The 18,160-nt window shown below is 38.9% G+C and overlaps 4 protein-coding genes across 4 annotated transcripts; 2 read left to right on the top strand and 2 right to left on the bottom strand.

The window, feature by feature from the left end:
• Nucleotides 1-5: 5 nt before the first annotated feature.
• On the bottom strand, nucleotides 6-1,606 carry LOC133477739 (cholesterol 25-hydroxylase-like protein 1, member 2). The gene is given in 5 exon segments (XM_061772815.1): nucleotides 6-719; nucleotides 722-777; nucleotides 779-921; nucleotides 923-1,107; nucleotides 1,600-1,606. Coding segments are annotated over 5 exon segments (582 nt in total). The 3' UTR covers nucleotides 6-528.
• Nucleotides 1,607-2,989: 1,383 nt separating this feature from the next.
• On the top strand, nucleotides 2,990-10,276 carry si:dkey-24l11.2 (uncharacterized protein LOC100034462 homolog). Its single transcript, XM_061774330.1, has 12 exons — nucleotides 2,990-3,177; nucleotides 3,514-4,127; nucleotides 5,500-5,559; nucleotides 5,640-5,692; nucleotides 5,769-5,913; nucleotides 6,414-6,769; nucleotides 7,851-8,079; nucleotides 8,160-8,274; nucleotides 8,854-8,971; nucleotides 9,051-9,162; nucleotides 9,227-9,339; nucleotides 9,429-10,276. The coding sequence occupies exons 2-12, from the start codon at nucleotides 3,525-3,527 to the stop codon at nucleotides 9,493-9,495; spliced, it is 1,971 nt and encodes a 656-aa protein (XP_061630314.1). The 5' UTR covers nucleotides 2,990-3,177; nucleotides 3,514-3,524; the 3' UTR covers nucleotides 9,496-10,276.
• Nucleotides 10,277-11,034: 758 nt separating this feature from the next.
• On the top strand, nucleotides 11,035-13,251 carry ch25hl1.1 (cholesterol 25-hydroxylase like 1, tandem duplicate 1). Its single transcript, XM_061774331.1, has one exon. It carries the CDS (start codon nucleotides 11,400-11,402, stop codon nucleotides 12,231-12,233), a length of 834 nt encoding a protein of 277 aa, XP_061630315.1. The 5' UTR covers nucleotides 11,035-11,399; the 3' UTR covers nucleotides 12,234-13,251.
• Nucleotides 13,252-14,042: 791 nt separating this feature from the next.
• kti12 (KTI12 chromatin associated homolog) lies at nucleotides 14,043-17,664 on the bottom strand. Its single transcript, XM_061774332.1, has 9 exons — nucleotides 17,450-17,664; nucleotides 16,851-16,902; nucleotides 16,723-16,775; nucleotides 16,493-16,548; nucleotides 16,332-16,411; nucleotides 16,088-16,247; nucleotides 15,903-15,965; nucleotides 14,745-14,813; nucleotides 14,043-14,225 (listed from the first exon to the last, which is right to left on the bottom strand). Exons 1-9 carry the CDS (start codon nucleotides 17,598-17,600, stop codon nucleotides 14,082-14,084), a joined length of 828 nt encoding a protein of 275 aa, XP_061630316.1. The 5' UTR covers nucleotides 17,601-17,664; the 3' UTR covers nucleotides 14,043-14,081.
• Nucleotides 17,665-18,160: the final 496 nt, after the last annotated feature.

Genomic DNA, 18,160 nt, shown 5'->3' with positions numbered 1-18,160 from the left:
TAAACCGAGGATATCCTCAGCAGAGGAGGGAGTATTTGCTATTATGATTTGCATATTAATTGGGCACTTCTTGAAATTGGAATTTATGTTGTCTATGTTTGCCATGTTAAAATTGAATTGTCAAGTTCATGCAAATATGTGCGGCTTTGCTTGAAAGAAAATGATTCAGCGATAGAAGATTTCATCTGGATTTTACTCAGTGACCAAGAAACATTTTCCTTTTGTCTCAGCATATTTTAGCACCCAGTTTGACACTTCGTCAAGAAGTTTCATTCCTTCCATTTGTCTTTACCAATTAGGTGTTTTAAGTCCATTGGCATCTCAATTAAACAAATGAGTTATTGTGACTAAGTGTAAGTAGTAAGAGACAAACATAATACACATATTTGTCATTTCTATAACATCAAGCTCCAGCCTAGGATTTATTCAGTTTTCAATTTTCCCCACAACAAATGAGGCTGTCACTGTTGTTTTAACCTTTTACTGTAACATTAAATAATGAATGTATTTGCATGTTCTTGTTGCCCTTTAACATTTATTTGCTGTGTGTTGCTGTTTTGGGGGATTGTGTGGAGTAAAGTTGGTGTTGGGCTTCTGATGGTGGATGTCGTTTTTGCTGGGGCCTCCGTACAGGCTGAAGGGTATCAGATGTATATAGAGACGTAGACGTGCCAACACCATAAAGGTCCAGGTGGTCAGCAGGTGGCATCTCAAGAGCACGGGTTCAGGGTCGTCCAGAAGCCAACAATGACCAGCTCCCACCCGCCCAGGCATTGAGTTATGATGGATGGCATGGAAAGTGACATACAGCCAGGGGATTTTGTGATGGACGAGATGCCAGACGTAGTACTGAAGGTCAAAGAGCAGCAGGTTGCCCAAGACTCCAGATATCAGCTCTGGTGAGGACGGAGCCTGGTCGGGGCAGCTCCACGGGCGGCCTCCACGCCCACTGATCCACCGACGCCGGGAGGACCAGGAAGACGTGGTTGTACACGGACGAGATGGTGGTGTTTGTCCCAAAGAGGCTGAAGCAAAACCTTGTTTCCTCCCCAAAGAGCCAAAGATGTATTTGCAAAAGATATACCGAAGAGAAACAATTGATTCCAACTTGAAACAGCAGCTAAGAGATGTCAGCTCACGAGTGCTCCCTTTGCTCAGTGTGTACTATCAAGTGACAGCCGAGTTGCTAATTATTTATATACTTAATGGAGCTAGTTTACATCTCTACAGCACCAAGAGTTATTATATAAAGTTGAACATGCAGCCATCCACCTAGGGATGTCACAATTTAATATTTTTACAATTGATTATTATATCAATTATTCCATCGATTAATCAAATATTTGGATCAAAAAATATTTTGCATTAAAGTTTGTTGTAAAATCATTTTTTTCTGATTACTGTTTATTAAGTGATTATTGTTGTTTATTTGGTATTGTTTAATGACAAATAACAATTAAGCAATATCACATAAGAGGGAGTGATGTACTCAACCTTTTTGAAACTAGGAGATAGTTCTTGGATAATGATTAATGTGAAGGGCTACTAGTTTGATATACATTTCTGAGGCTGCTTCAGGTTCAACTACATGTCAATTACAGGTCATACTACAACTGCAAATAACGATTATTTTTGTAATAGATTAAAGTGAATATTAATTTTCCCTTAACTTGATTATAATTCAGTTACTGGTTTGGTCCATCACAGAAAACAGGGAAGAATATTGATCATTGTTTTCCAAAGCAAAAGTAGATGTTTTTAAATGTCTTATTTTGATTAAACAGAGTGTGCTTTCATGGAGAACTACCTATATCAGAGAATATTTACAGGTGAGAGGCTGAAATCAGGATTTGAACAATTTTAAATTGAACAAACAATCGATTATCAAAATAGTTGTCACTTCATTTGCTAATCAATTAGTTGTGGAATCGAATAATTCGATTGTTGTAGCTCTACATCTGCCCATGCATTATGGAAAATTAATTTATTTCAGCAGTGCTCTTAAAATGAAAAAACTCATATAGTATATAAATTGACTATATATAGAGTGAAATATTTAATGATTTTACATTTTTATTAAACTTTGATGATTATAACTTATGAAAACCCCAAATTGGTCATCTCAAATTTGATTACATAAGAAACAATCAAATGTTTTTATTTGATTTGATTTTTAATGTCGAAATTAGGCAAGGATAAACATTTTGATTCAAATTCATTAAACATAAGAAAATACGTTTCAGAACTTTTATTTTTATATATTTAATGAATCTGTATGTTAAATTCTTCAGTTGAACCGCTGAAATAAATAAACTTTCCTTTGATATTCAAATTTATTAAAATACACTTGTTTGCATGGATACATTTTGTCACTGGTTAAGAACCCTTTATACGACACTCATTAGAATACATGGACAAATATTGTATAAACAATTGAGATCAAGAGATAGATTTTTAAATGTCCATCCAAGGTGGTCGTGTCTGACGCAGGCTGACCTAACCAGGAAGTTGAGTTTTTTTTTTGGGAACATCCATCCATCCATCCATTTTCTGAGCCGCTTCTCCTCAGACATACACATTTTATCCCCAGTGGGTGTAATACAAACACTGGCAAAATGTCAGTCTCATAACAGAAATAAATTATATAGAGCACATTAATGCAACGTTTAATGTGCTTTAACATTCGTAAAATGTCTAATGGACCAAATATATTGCTTGACTTCATTTAAAAAAATGATAAACAAGTGTTTTTTATTAGTGTATCGACCTCGTCCTATATCTTGACATACATCGTTTTTATTCTAAATAGTAAACAATTTAAGACAAATATAAATACGTTCTGGTAAACAGCTTATCATTTATCAAAATGTGCTAATCCGCTGGTAAAAAATAAATAAATCGTGATGCAACATTATTAAAAACGCAACGAACATAATTATTGAACACAATTCTTTTTCCTGTCCTATTCTTAACCCCAAACTGCAGAGGGCGACAATCAATCGCCCCCTACAGAGAGTGGCCAAAATGACATTCCGAAGAAAACATTTATGACGTCATCACGTCGGGCAACCTCACAGCTACTTTACGGTAGAATTACAGACGTTGGAGAGAATACATTTGTCATTTGTTACGTTATAGTATTACGAGCAGACTGACTAAAACGACGCAAATTGCACGGTGGGTTTAAAGTGATGTTTTCTTACTGTACGACTGACTGCTGGAAAAGTTTTCATTGTGAGTTAATTACTCACATTATATTAGATCATAACTATTTAAATGAATCCTCCAAAAAGGGGACTTACTGTATTTACACGTCAGGACAGATGTTATGACTACCAAGAGTTTGCCTATGCTGTATAACAAAGTAGACGTATGGGTAAATTATTAAGACGTTTTAACTTGATGGACGCACATTGCCCTGGCTTCTGCTCGTCATAAAGCTATATTTAGGGCCATGAAATAAAAGCAAGCAAGCCAGTGATCTTACAAAATGTCGATGTTGTTTTAAATCAGGTGTGATCACAATGGAGAATGGTGATGGAGGGGAAACGTGTGAGCTCAAGGCGGGCCGTCAAACACAGCAATTGTGTCGCTTCTTTTCTCAAGGAAGACGCTGCAACTTTGGGGCCAAGTGCAGATATTTACACATAAGAGTGGATTCTAGATCTGATCAGAAAGATGCGATCACTACTCCTTGCCAGCCTGGCATCCAATACCTCCCCTCTGCGGGTCAAGAAGAGGAAGGGGATGTGGAAGTCCACACTGCCAAGCCCAAGGCATCCTCAGGAGCTGGACGTCGTACCTGCCGCTACTTTTTGTCAGGGCACTGCACGATGGAGGACAGGTGTCGCTTCTGGCATCCACCGCAGTTCCTCTCAGTGGGGGACCACGCAGAATCGGCAGAGCAGACCAACTTCGCGCAAAGGAGAGCACCCGCGCCTCGGCCAAACGTGGTCCAGGAGGTCAAACTGTGTGAGTTGACAGAGGACGTTGCTGCACAGCTACGGGACACGGAGATCAAGCAGCTGAAGAGGCGTTTTCCCAAAGACCATCTTATAATTCAAGAGCGAAGCGATGGCAAGGTTACGTATTACAGGGCCACTGTTGAAGCCACTGATCCAGACTGGGTAAATATTTACTTTTCTACTCCTATATCCCTATGAAAAGTGATTGGCATAGTGTCAATGGCAATATGGTTGATTGTGTGGAAAGGATAGTCGTTTAGAGCAGCATGGTGGACTAGTGCTTAGCACATCAGCCTTACAGTCAAAAAGTTCAACTTTCAGTTCCACCTGTGTGGCGTTTTCAGTGAATTTTGTTCCAGATACTCTGGCGTCCTTCCACATGTCAAAACATGCATGATAGGTTTATTTAAGACTCTAAATTGTTCATGGATATTAATGTGAGTGTGAATGGTTGTCTTTTTAAAAACAAATTTTTTAAATTTGTTTTTGTTCTCTTCGGCTGTTACTGTTACTGTGTCATAGTGCCATTTTTAAGCTTCCGCTGTGGTATTATAATTGAGGTTTATTGAGAATCAGACATGATCAGTTGAACAGAACAAAAGTTTCTAGAAGGGAGAGAGAAACAAAGACAAAAGACAAAGCACTAATTGTAAACAGGATGAGAGAAGTAAATAATGACATTATCTACAACAACGAAACATTAAATATGAGTGTTGCATGGGACTGTAGTGCTACACCCTGTGAGGGAAGGACAGGACAAGGACAGGTGAAGAAGCATGCAGGACAAGGGTTGTGAACCCGGCTGTACAACTGAAGTGTGGTGGCATTAATTATGTAAATTATAAAAGTCTACAGGACGAGTATAAGTGAGGGGATACACAAACGATTTGCATATTCATGAGTTATTTGTCGCAGTAAGTGCGTGACCCCACACCCAGTGAAAGTCCTAGGAGTGTGTGGCTGCGGATACATGCAAGTGAATTGACACTGTTTTACATGCACAAAGACTGACAGAAGTGTCCTGTAATTGTTGGCACCGCACCGCGGCGGCTGAGGACCCCACCCAATCAATCGAGGGGCGGGATCAGGCCCAAGGGTTCACCCGAGAGCAGCCCGGTGGACGGAACATGTCCCACACTGAGGGTTATTTGTCCATATGTGCCCTGCGATTGACTGGTGACCAGTGCAGGGTGTCCTAATGAGGACAAGCACAATAACAAAATTGTCTTGAAGCAACTGAGTCAAAAAAGAGTGCACTACACAGCAGCAACCAGCAGAGGTGCCGCTGATTATCCATCCATCCATTTTCTGTACCGCTTTATCCTCACAAGGGTCGCGGGCATGCTGGATCCTATCCCAGCTATCTTCGGGCAAGAGGCGGGATACACCCTGAACTGGTCGCCAGCCAATCGCAGTGCCGCTGATTAATTCTTAACTATTTGTGGTCTAAATAAGAACATTAGTAATGGGAAGTTGAGCTACATCCATTATGACTTCTTTAGTTTCTGCTAATCAATTTTTATGCTGTTTGCAGCCTTTTGATTTGAAAGAAATTGACATCATGGTGAGCTTCCCTAATGCTTATCCACAAGAGGTAAAAACCACAACTGCATTACTAATCAACGATATGATGACGTAGTCATGAATAGCTACTACCATTTTAATTCCATTTAGATTTTCACCCTTGATATTCCACTGGATCAAGAGCTGCCCCTAGTGATGGGAAGGTATTAAAAGCAACCTGTGAGTTATTGTGACAGTTCAGTGTATTGGTTCATTGAGAGTCATGATATGGCTTGGTAGGCACGTGCAGCAAGCATCACTAGAGTGGCTCCAGGCGAAGCACGCCACCAACCAACTCCTCGGGAAAGTGGAGTTGCTCTTCCGGCCTTTTCTCCGCTGGCTCGATCGCAGTTTGGAGAAACTGTTCACGGAGGGAGCCAGACAGGTGAGTGGTGGAAACTTGAACGCCTATGCTTAATTTTGTATTAAAATTTAGCTTTTAACAAAATTCTAATACTTACAGTTTACATTTCAAGTAATTCTAAAATCATTTCAGTTTGGCATCAGCTTTCCAGCAGTCACATGCAATTTCTATAGAAACTGCCTTCTCTAGTTTGGGTATGGAAGGGATGTTTATTTTTTTGTATTTCTCACATTGTACTGAGCAGCCAGACATGTTAATCTGTAAGTTCCATTTCTAATTTTGTGGTTATCATTGCACTTTTTCTCTTTAACATAACTAGTACTCATCTGTTGCATCAGAAATGGCTCAAGAAAAATACACTTATAGTGTTAATGTTTTAGATACTCAGTCTCACAATATTAGCATGTCTCGCATGTTTGATCTGGTGGATCATGGTTTGCGATCAGTTTTGTGGCATTGTTTTTTTTCAGAAAACTATGGTTGAGCGTCAAACTTTTACATTGATTTTGCTCTTCTTACAGTTGAAAAAGGATCTTGATTTAGAAAAAGCTGGGTTGCAATTCATACCATACCAGGATCTACAGGCAACAATGTGTGAAAAAAACAATCATAAATTGGACACCAACTCTGATGCTGTGAATGACGAAGAGAAGGTCGGCGACGAAGTGAAAAACTCAGAAGGCAACATAGAAGAAGGGGGGGCCCCGGGTTGTGATGAAGAGCAAAGCGAGGATGAGGACGCCACTCACCTAGTGGAAAACATTAAGATCAGCGAGGTCCGCAGAGGCACAGAAGTGAGGCTGCTTGGGCTCACGCTGGGAGAGAACACAGCCACTGTAGTGGGCCACAACATCACTGTTTGTCTTCAATGCAACAGGTCACCGTGAATTTGTCATTTCATTGATTAGAAACACCTAAATGATCCAATAAAATCCAGTACAAGCTGTAACAAGAACAACACTGAGAAACCTCTACCAAACATTTTTCCTCCTTAAATCAGTGAGTGAACTATGCTTGGCTCTTAATCGGTAAAAGGTAAGATTTATTTCAAGTTACAAAGGGATTTTTTTTCCCCATTTGAATTGTAAATTTAAAAGCCCAATGAGCAATGTAGAGCATATCCAACTACAAGTAATTAGTTTTGACATTATCAAGTCTGCATAAATAGTACATTTCCATCTAACTGGATAAGAGTTTTTTCCCCTCTCTTTTCTAATTATGATTTATTTTTTGTTGGATTCCCACCAGTACTGTATTAGTAAAATTATATTTGAGATATTGTTAATTTATTATATGTGCCTGGACACGGCAAAAAAATTCAATTTCAATAAATGCAATTTTCAACATTTTATTCAATTGGATTACTGTATTAACAAGTTCAAGAGTCACGTGAACTTGATGTAAATGCCACATTGCGGTCAATTTGAGCACAAGTCTTGTTTAATTAAGTGTGTTTAATCTGATTTTTACTGAGCACATCTTTGTTAAATTTAAAATCTCATACTGCATATTTTTTATATCATAAGAAAGATGTTGGAAATTTCATTTCTTGAAAATGTGCATTTTTCCCTACGTCTATCCTTTAGGGACTAAACTATACATATATGAGGATTATCATAGCTTTTATGGAGACATAATACATGATTTTTATTTACTAATTAAATGATTATTAATTAAATCCTAGCCAGGAAGTTGCACACAAATTGAAAATAAAACACCTCATGCTCTGTTTTTACTGTCAGGTATTCAACACTTTTTTTGTGATTGTGGTTGGAGTGTCCAATATTTAGAACTGCTCTGTATTATAATGGGAGCTGTTTCTAATAGTTCCCAATGAGGATCTCATTAGATTGTGCAGTTGGTCAGTTGATAAACGCAACTAATAAGTTTGAAATGAACTCGTGTGCTGAAACGGAACTAATATAGCTGACATGAACTCATATGCTGGATGTGTGCAGGTGTAAGGTGATTGCAGACTTGACGCTGAGTGGGAAGACTGCCTGCGCAGCTCAGTGTGAGAAATGCAGTGCGACAGTCGGCGCCGCATTCAGACCCTCCATGCTGCACCACTACAGTGACGTGTTGGGGTACCTGGACCTCCAAAACGCTGTTCCCTCTGACCTGGTGCTTCAAGACTGCCGCCTCATTGTGGGCTGCCTCAGCTGTTCCCAGGAGAGCTCTGTCCAGGTACAGACACACCGAACAGCGAGGTCATTACACTGTCGAAAAACCCTTGATAAATCATTTTTTTTTCATTGTTTCATTAGAACCTTTGTTACGGTCAAACAAAGGAGGTCAATTGTGAAAGCTGCCATGGCAAGCTAAGTCTGTTGGCCGAGAGTGCCAGATTCCAGTACATTCAGCCACGCAGAGACAAAACAGGTGAAAGCTCACCTACATTCTTCCCCAGCAGATTAGCAAAGGTTTAACCTCTTATTCTGCACGACCAAAACAACCACAGTCTGACCAATATGTGCCACGCAAAGGGAAAAAGATGATATGTTGAAAGCAATTGTCAATGTTGGACAACTATTTTATACGCCACACCAGATACTGGTGCTGATGTCGTCACACATCCAGTAATTAGTGTAGAATGTCATTTTTTCTTTGTATCAAAGTGCATGAAGGCAGATCCAATTCTTAAAGCGGAAAAAATTTACAAGTTTTCTGTTTCAGCTCTCATTATAACCTTTCATTGTATACACCTGTAAAGGTTATACTGCATTATATGTTCATACTGAAATTTCACCCAAAAGCTGAATATCCCTAACTTTTTGTAAGCAGTTTATAGTGGTTTCCTCCTTGGCCTACCCGTTGCCTTCTCTACAATATTTTTTTTTAAATCGGTTAAACCATCAATTTATTATGGTGTTTGTAGTTAATGGTGGTGTAGAACTGCATTGATATCATAATGACAGATATTTCGTGTTTTGTTTTGTGTGTGTGCGCATGCGCGCACAGGTCCAAGTGCTTCTACTGTTAATTTGAAGACGGTAAGAGATCCAGCTGTTCAAAAGGGGAAGCCACTACCAGAAAAAGGAGCATGCAAGCATTACAAGCAGAGCCATCGCTGGCTCAGGTATCACGTTCGCTCTTTCTATTGTCATTTTTAATGTACATAAGAGTATATAGGTGTTACAACCACGCGTGTCGTCAAGGTTTCCGTGTTGCGGCCGGGCTTACCCTTGCGACGTGTGCCACGATGAGGACCAGGACCATCCCATGGAGCTCGCCAGCAGGATGATTTGTGGCTTCTGTGCCAAAGAGCAGGTGAGCTTGAAGCGATCGCATTGGAACATCTTCAACTGTATCCTGACTACATTTGTTGATGCAGCCGTACAGCAACGGGAAGCCTTGCGTCAATTGTGGCAGCATGATGACCAGAGGTCCTCACACCAGCCACTGGGAGGGAGGACTGGGCTGCCGAAGCAAAGTCAAAATGTCCAGGTATCTAAAAAAAAAAAAAATAATAAATAAAAATAATAATAATTATTTAGGATTCAGTTAGCAGTAGAATAATTTGTCTCTCTTCACAGAAATGATCGGCAGAAGTACGCCAACACCAACAAGACGATTTCCAAGAAGGCCAGTGAAAAGAAGTAGCTTGATTTGTGTCACCGTCATTTCTTGTGTATAATGCGCCCCCCCCCCCCCTCCCAAAATAGTCAAAAGTCAACAGTGCGCACTATACATGGGTATAGGGGCAAATGTAAAAAAACGTTCACATTTTATAAATGTATGCCGCCATCTAGTGGTTATGAAAATGCTGTATACTTACATTCTAAAATGCCACCGACACATAGTGGTTATAAAAAAGGTGCAGCCTACACTTTCATTCCAATATGACAGTGGTACGTATGACTGCATATATGTACAGTTCTGCTCATAAGTTTACATACCCTGGCAGAATTTGTGAAATATTTGTTTTAATATGACTGATGACTAATCAACAACTATCATTAATTTCTTTATGATTATGTGTTGTTGAATGATAATGCTTTTCTGAAATGCTTGACTGTTTAATTTAAATTCCATTAAAATAAAATTAATTGTGTTTCACCTGGTCCTTCATGTTTTCTTTCAAGAATTGTACCCATCTTACAAATTCTGCCTGGGTAATCAAACATGAGCACAACTGTGTGTTTTCCCATTTACTGAATAAAAGTAGGGCTGTGAATTTCAAAATAAGAGTAAGTAAAAAGGATTACGTGTTCAAATAACATGCTTAACTGATTAATTCTTTGAAAAAACTAACTAACTTGGGGTGCGTATTATACATGGGTGTGCATTATACACGAGAAATTACGGTACTTTTTGAACATGTAAAAAAAACCAAATTCAATGAGTTTCTGATTTCCTCCAATAAATCATGTTGTAATGATCATTCGGTGTTATAGTGACATTTTATCAACTGTTTTTGTTATTAACTCAGTTTTAAACTTCAATTTGTTTCATACAATTCCAATGGGTCAGTTTTTCTTTCAGATTTGACAGTTAAATACAGGGATTTTTAAACATGTTTTTTTATTATTTTGTTGACTAAGGTTTGTTGTGGAGACTGTTTAGCACATCCGCCTCACAGTTCAGAGGTCGTGGATTCAAATCCAGGCTCTGACCTTTCTGTGTGGAGTTTGCATGTTCTCCCAGTGCCTATATGGGTTTTCTCTGGGCACTCCAGTTTCCTCCCACATTCCAAAACTATGCATGGTAGGTTAATTGAAATTTTCCATAGGTGTGAATGTGAGTGTAAATGGTTATTTGTTAATGTGTGCCCTGCAATTGGCCGGCGACCAGTTCAGGGTGTACCCCGCCTCTCGCCAAGAGTCAGCTGGGATAGGCTCCAGTGCACCCGTGACTCTAGTGAGGATAGCGGTGCAGAGAACGGATGAAATTTGGTTGCAAAAAAAGATTTAAACAAAAATGTAAAAATATTTTTAAAATGGCAAACTGAAATGCAACCATACCTCATAAGAGCAGGGCTTTAATAACATGGGACAATTAAGCCCCTTAAACAAATTATCCATCCATACCACTAACCTTATTCAGAGTTGCACGGAGCTGGAGCCTATCCCAGCCGATGTCAGGCAAGAGGGTGCCTCTTGGCACACCCTGGACTGGACCAATCTATTACAGGGCACAAAGACAGACAATCTATCACACATACATTGTCACAGAGTTGAGGGACTGAACCTGCACCGAAATCAGGCAAATGTACCACACCACCATCAATGACCATAAACTAAATTGAGCTGGCGCCGATCCCAGCTGACTTTGGGCAAGACGCAGAGTATATCCCAGACTGGTTGCTCCCCTTACTTTTCTCATGCTGCTATCTCCCCTAAACCATGTTGTTTAGCACATCAGTGTGTTGTGCTATTTAATAGTTAATCTTTTTGGTTTGTGCGTGTTGACACTAAAGCTCTTTGAGCCAAACTCCACATGGAAAAGAGGGATTTTTCCAGGCTTGAGCATCCAGAAGCAGCAGCAGCACAGTGCATTGCTTCAAGATGTTGAATGTCAGCGAGGTGCCTCTGCGTCCTCTCACCTTTAGCCGTTCCGATCATCTCCTGCAGCCTGTCTGGAACCATCTGCTTGGCCACCACCAGCATCTCATCTCGTCTCCTTTATTCCCGGTCCTCCTCGCCTTTTCCAGCTACGTCGTCTTCAGCGTGCCTTTCGCAGCCATGGACCTGCTGGGAGAAAAGGTGCCTTTGTTCTATAAGTACAAGATCCAGCCGGTAAAGCGACCTACGCTGGGAATGATGGCAAGGAGCTTCCGGATGGCTCTCTTTAACCACATTTTCTTTGTCCTGCCGAGTGTGGTGGTCAGCATGTTTGTCTTACCTCTGCCAGCGATGCCTCAGGAAGCACCTGCGCTCGGCAGGGTCTTCGTCGACGGCCTGGCCCTTCTTCTCGTCTTTGACACTCAGTACTACATCTGGCACGTCATACACCACAAGCACGTGCAGCTGTACCGCTGCATCCACGCCATCCACCACGAATACGCCGCTCCCTTCTCCTGGTCCACCGAGCAGCTCAGCATTCCAGAACTAATGACGGTGGGATTCTGGAGCAACCAGGACCCCATTCTGCTCAAGTGCCACCCGCTGACCACCTGGTGCGTCATGGTGCTTAGTATCTGGATGTCTGTGGAGGACCACATTGGCTATGACCTACCGTGGGGCCTCAATCGCCTGGTGCCCTTCGGCCTGTTGGGGGGAGCGCCCGCTCATGACATGCACCATCAGAGGCCCAACAGCAACTATGCTCCCTTTTTTAGCCACTGGGACAGAATCTTCGGGACAGCTGTCCCACTCAGGAAAAAAACTGATATGATGTGAATGTGGTATATTGAATATTATGAACATTTGCGGGGTGATTATTATAATTATTATTATTTTTTAAACAACAGAAACTTCAGATCTTTTTATGTTTTTAGGGTTTTATATGGCCCACGCGATGGAGGTTTCCCGCCCCTGTTAAACAGCATAATGCGACCCTGTACAGGTACTCAAAAAACACAAAACTGCACATGTTCAGGCCAGTTAAGGTTATTTTTGAGTAACAAAACAAATCAGAAAGAAATTGGACAGAATTGACAAAGCACATTCAAAGATCATACGTTTCCTCAAGAGTGACACTTCTAATTAGTAAAGAAAATACCTTTTTAATTTTTACCATTATTTTAATAAAGTATAGAAAAAAAAATATATTTTGCATATAATTGACAAAATAATTTATCATGTGTTATAATGTCACGTAAAATGCTGGAACTTAACTTTTATTTCTGGTCACATGACATACATGCCACTTGTTGCTAGGCAGAGAACAGTACAAGTAAAAGTAGGACTACTTTTCTATTTGACAAGGCTTTGATGCCATCTTGTAGCATTTTGGTGGAAATGAACTATGTTGAAGTGACACAACTGGACTGAGAGACAAGCTTTTTTTTTTTTTAAATCTAATCATCTGTAAGCTATTTATTTTAAGTGTAATGCTGTAAAATGAGTTTGAAATGAAATAAAACTTTTGTGATCATAGTTTGTGGTATATTTACAGTTCAAACTATTAATATAGTTAATTATAATTTTTTTTTGGAGGGGTACATGGTTTTCACTATTTGTAGTAGGGCTCAGACCATATCACCTGTAAATAGTGGGGGATTACTGTATATACAAAAATTCCATTTTGCTAGCCATGCTCACTTAGCTGCTTGGAAAACACACCAGGGGAGCTAGGATGACGAGAACGAAAAGTAACTTTTCCAACCAAATCACTACTCTATTAAATATAAAACTGCCACTAATTCAGATTCAGTGAATTGATCCAATTTATACAATGCAATATCATTAATGCAGCGTGTATTCAAAGATTTGTGATGTAATATACGTACATCCGTCCATATTATTGTACCTTGCACAATTATACCCATATAACCTTTGGTACATCCGGAAATGTGAAACAGCTTCACCAATTTTTCTCTATGTATCACATCTTCCTTTTACCTCCTCAGTACTAGTCTTTGGTTTTACAGTTATAATATACAGTAATGTGTATGTGTAAGTCTTGTATCTATAATAAAACAGCAAAATATCCAGTCTGTTTCAGGGCAAAAGCAGTATGGGATGAGGTCGGTTACAAAAGACAAAAACTGCACACACAATGGTAAAAGCGTCATGCTTAGCTGTCTTGTTTGCCTAAGCAAAACCTTATTTTTTGTCAGTAAGTAAACTAGCTCTTGTATCCCATCCTTATTAGACTGTTTGAATCACACCGAATTGTTTTAAGCGTCTGTATTTATTAGAAAATGTAAGCAGTCATCATGCACATTGTTTGCTGACTCATTCTTCATCGTCATTACAACGTGAAGGGGCAACCTCCTTTTCCCCATGATCTTCTTACATAAGTCCAAATCTTTCATTCATATTTTCCTTACAACGGGAGGAAAAAAAGTAGGCTTTAGAAGGTCGTGTACGGGTCAAGCAAACCGTTGGAAAGAATTAAGGACGTTGTGTTCTTGAGCAAAGTGCTGAAGGGAGCTTTAGTTGGGCCAAATGTTCATGACTGATTTGCAGAATTCAGTGAAAGAACAAATAACAAATTAAAGTGTCTCAAAAATAATGCAGATTAAAGGAACTCAATATTTCCAATTTAAAAGTACTTATATTTTAATTGGTGGCAAACATTCATCAATGAAGACTTTTATTAACATACTGTACAAACATGTTGGAAATCTGACCCGTGTTCTCCGTCGGGTGCATCTTGCTGTAGCTGATGAACTGGCGCCGGAATTTGCGCAGCTCGGCCATGTTGACGCTCCTGCTCAGCTCGATGTTTCACATCTGGTTAAGGACTTTTGCAGACTAAGTTATGACCTGTATTTCTGTTCAATCATCTCCAAACTTGAGTGGATAGGCTTGGCTGATTAGTTCTAGTGACAATTGAAAAGTGTATGTCAAAATCAGTGTACAACAAAAAACAGATTATATTAAAGACCTTGGTTTTAAGTCAAATGCTGCTGTGCAGAAGCAAATGTAGACATTTAGTAACGTCACCGTTTTCTTCTAGCTGCCAATAAAATCCACTAAACTATGTAATTTGCTCTATACATGGCTTAGCATGTCATTACAAAAGAGACCTTTAGCTCTGATCAATTGAGGTCCCTTTCATTAATTCCTATTCATTCATGCAGCCTTTACACAAGCCAGTTGATGGCCAACACTGTCTCTCACGGGAGGCGGAGCTTGATGAGTCAGCAAAATGATATTGGGCGTTGCACTATAATGTGGCCTGCATACAAACTAATAGCTCCTGACCTGTTTATGCGAGTAAGGTTGTTTAGAAAAGGATATTTTCTCGGTTGCTCCTGGAACTGAAATGCGATCTCCAGGAATACTTGTCTTCTGTGCATTAAAAATGGCCTGGAAAAGGGTAGAAAATACATGAAAAAAAAAACATCCATTGGTGATTACACTGTAAAGAAAGTAGGGAAACGCCATACTAATACAGTGGCACCTTGAGATACAAGTGACCCGGCTTATGAGTTTTTTGAGATAGAAAACTGTCTTGTTTCAGATTTTTTGCCTTGCGAGTAAAGATTTTAGATACGAGTGCTGTATTGTGCCAGTGAACTCAACTCAGCTCACTTCACAACAAGAATCAGTTTGGCAAAGTGAACAAATCTTCAGAAGAGGATTGAAGCTATTTAATGCCACACCAGTTTAAGTTAAGCATAAAGACATGGATGAGAGTTTGATGTGGATGAACTTGACTGCCCTCTACAATCCTGACCTCAACCCTATTGAACACTTTTGGATGAATTAGAGCTGCGACTGAGAGCCAGGCCTTCTCGTGCCTGATTAAATTTGTCGGGTTGAAGCATTTTGTAGACGGTACAGCACTGTTGCACAGATTGCAAATACTGTTGCTTGGGTTTTATTTGTCTCAGACACCACAAATAATTCCCACAACAGCAAACATTTTTCCTGGCCACCATGTACGTATTACGTCACGAGACGCGAGGCTAAAGATGAACTATTTTTAAGATTATTATGGAGTAAACAAGATTGTGCCAGCCATAATGTCTTAATTTGCGGATCCAATCAATAACATAATTGATTGGATTGGCGAATTAAGACATCACAGCCGATCACAAAAGATCGAAAACGGAAGGAAATATGGGGAACTCTGCTATGAAAACGCCTTGCAGTGAAGTTAAGCACATAGCAACAGTCGAGCCAAATTTGAGCATTTCACCCTCCTGGTGATTAAAGTCAGCAAAGGTTTCTCGGATGTCTAGGAAAGATTATCCTGAGCAATAATCCTATGTTGTGGGGTGTGTTAAGAGTGATTTTTTCTCACTGATCTCCTTGGAAAACGGTTAGGGCCGACAATCATAAACATGTTAAACCTGTTCAATATATATTATCAGAAATTCTTGTTTGTGGCCAATACATAGTTGGGTCGACCCATGCATCCATTATTGTGAGAGCAGAAAATCCAAAACGTACCATTAACACATCCTGTGTGATCTTGTCTAACTCGTACAAGAAGTTTGCAGATGAGAGTGGTTGCTGTAGAGACACAGACGGCATTGTTGAGCTTATATCCAAGGAATAGGAAAAAGCAAAGAAAGCATTCATTCACAGACAAACATCCATCCATTTTATTTGCAAATTTTTAATCCGTGCCTCACACTTTGAGTGGACTGGTTGGGTGGCGGTGCTTTTCTTTTGAAGAGCGCGTCAGTGATGGCTTCAAATGGAAGTGTATCATCTTGGAGGATGTTGAAAAGTGGACTGTCCCACCGGTTTCTGGAGTCTGGTGCTTCGAACCGCAGAACTAATGCATCCAAGCTACAGAAGACAGGAGAGATGTCAATATATTTGTAATGTTTCTACTTTTAAGACATACTGTACATATGCTGTAAATGTGCTGACATTTCCTGTGTGTACTGCTCCTCTGGATCTCTGCTGGTGTTCCACTCTGAGCTCACATCACCTGATGTCAAACAATATACCTTAAAAACACATAATTTTCACTTGTCATCTTAAAAAAAACAAGTTTTATTTCCAATTTGTCATTGTTTAAATGTCCTTACCAGGCAGTGTGGTGTCTGTGCATGTTTTATGAGACAGAAAAGCTCATAGCGGTAGCCTGCAAGTGGAAACAAATTGCAAGGTTTTCAAAGTTAAGCTCACTATTTTGTAGTAATTTATGGATTTTATTAATCAATTCGAGTTTTTTTGGTCAGGACCATCTTTTGTTTTTTGTTGAGATTTCATTTTAAGGCTACATCACCCAGGCCTACAATTGAGAGGAGTATATTACCTTTAATGTAGTTTAACGAATCCAATATAACAATGTCATCCTTATTGACATTCCTAAACAACAAAAGCACATGTTAAAAGGATGGAGACAACGAAACATAAAATAAAATCAATCACTGGAGGACCAACCTTTCAACTTCAGCTTTCAGTGCAGCTCTGACCTGTTTTTCCTTTTGGGAATCTGCAACATAAAACCACGCTTATTTACTGCAGGCAGCCAAATGTATTTGCATTACATTTTTTAGACATGTCCACAAATGTATATTAATTTATCTTTCCCTTTTTATTTTTTAAAAACACATGAAACGTGATATGAATGTATTAATACAAATAATAAATAAATATTATTTTTTTGTATTAAGTATTGTTTTAGTGAAATAATCATTTCATTTTCTACAAGTTGTGTTGTTCTAGTAATTTTATTCTTATTTAAATACATGAGATGATGCAAATAATTACATTTTCTAAACTCACACTATTAAACATAGTTAAATAAATACTTTTCACGAGTGGAACGTGACTCCATTCAAAATTCTATCAATTTGATATTTCCCTAACTATATAAAATACGTCATGTGGAACAGAGAACAGTAAGACCTCACACAAATTTACGCAAACATTTATTTACCCAACGGCTACATAAAAGACTAAGAATAGCAAGAGTATAAAATATTTTTTAGCGAAACAGATTATTGTGGTCAATGATGGTTAGCTGCGGCTAGCTTAACCTGCATACACGACGTTCTTCTCAGCGGACAGTGGCGAGTCTCCAACAACGTGAACCTTTCTGTCGGTGTTTTGTTCGAAATGCACTTTTAATTCCTCTGCCCTCCGAGTTTTACCACTGCATGGATAACCACACATAACTATTAAAGGCATGACTTGGGATGTTGTTGTGGAAAGATCTACACGAAGCTAGTTGTGTACAGACATGTTTCAATAATGACCCGGATGAGCTGACGAAATAATTTTTTATCTGACTGTAGGGGGCGCAAAAGAAAAATTCGGACAAAAATACAAATAAAATAAATACTGCACAATCATAATTATTGAATTAATTACTTCAATTATTAATGAATTCATAAGATTGAATTACATTGTGAAATATTATTTAAAAATTACTGTATTTAATTTATTTATTAATTTTATTAAACATATTCCTCACTTCACATTTTTATATTCAATAGAATTATATCAGTTTGAGACTTTAATAACTAACGGCCAATATCACAAATTATTTCACACTCTTTCAGTAATTCATATTTTAATAATTGATTTAAGATTGATTGATTTTTGTCACACAAAAAAACGTAACTAATTAAAATAATATATTCAATTGAATTACATCGTGAAATCTAATCAGAAATAATCGTATTCAACCTAAATATTTATTTAACTTCACCACATTAAAAATTTCACAAATGTCATCATTAAATTCA

This window comes from Phyllopteryx taeniolatus, chromosome 5 (assembly GCF_024500385.1).
Source record: "Phyllopteryx taeniolatus isolate TA_2022b chromosome 5, UOR_Ptae_1.2, whole genome shotgun sequence".
Classification (NCBI taxonomy): Eukaryota; Metazoa; Chordata; class Actinopteri; order Syngnathiformes; family Syngnathidae; genus Phyllopteryx; species Phyllopteryx taeniolatus.
Note: the sequence above shows the minus strand (reverse complement) of the source record. Positions and strands in the feature narration are given on the sequence as shown.

Bases quoted from the DNA above. Each gene is read 5' to 3' on its own strand.
- kti12 (XM_061774332.1), bottom strand. From the start codon at position 17,600: ATGCCTTTAATAGTTATGTGTGGTTATCCATGCAGTGGTAAAACTCGG. The intron at 16,549-16,722 runs GTAATATACTCC...TTCCACTTGCAG, and splicing joins TTCGTTAAACTACATTAAAG to GCTACCGCTATGAGCTTTTC. The intron at 16,412-16,492 runs GTAAGGACATTT...TGTGTTTTTAAG, and splicing joins CACAGACACCACACTGCCTG to GTATATTGTTTGACATCAGG.
- ch25hl1.1 (XM_061774331.1), top strand. From the start codon at position 11,400: ATGTTGAATGTCAGCGAGGTGCCTCTGCGTCCTCTCACCTTTAGCCGT.
- si:dkey-24l11.2 (XM_061774330.1), top strand. From the start codon at position 3,525: ATGGAGAATGGTGATGGAGGGGAAACGTGTGAGCTCAAGGCGGGCCGT. The intron at 5,560-5,639 runs GTAAAAACCACA...AATTCCATTTAG, and splicing joins CTAATGCTTATCCACAAGAG to ATTTTCACCCTTGATATTCC. The intron at 8,972-9,050 runs GTATCACGTTCG...CGTGTCGTCAAG, and splicing joins CAGAGCCATCGCTGGCTCAG to GTTTCCGTGTTGCGGCCGGG.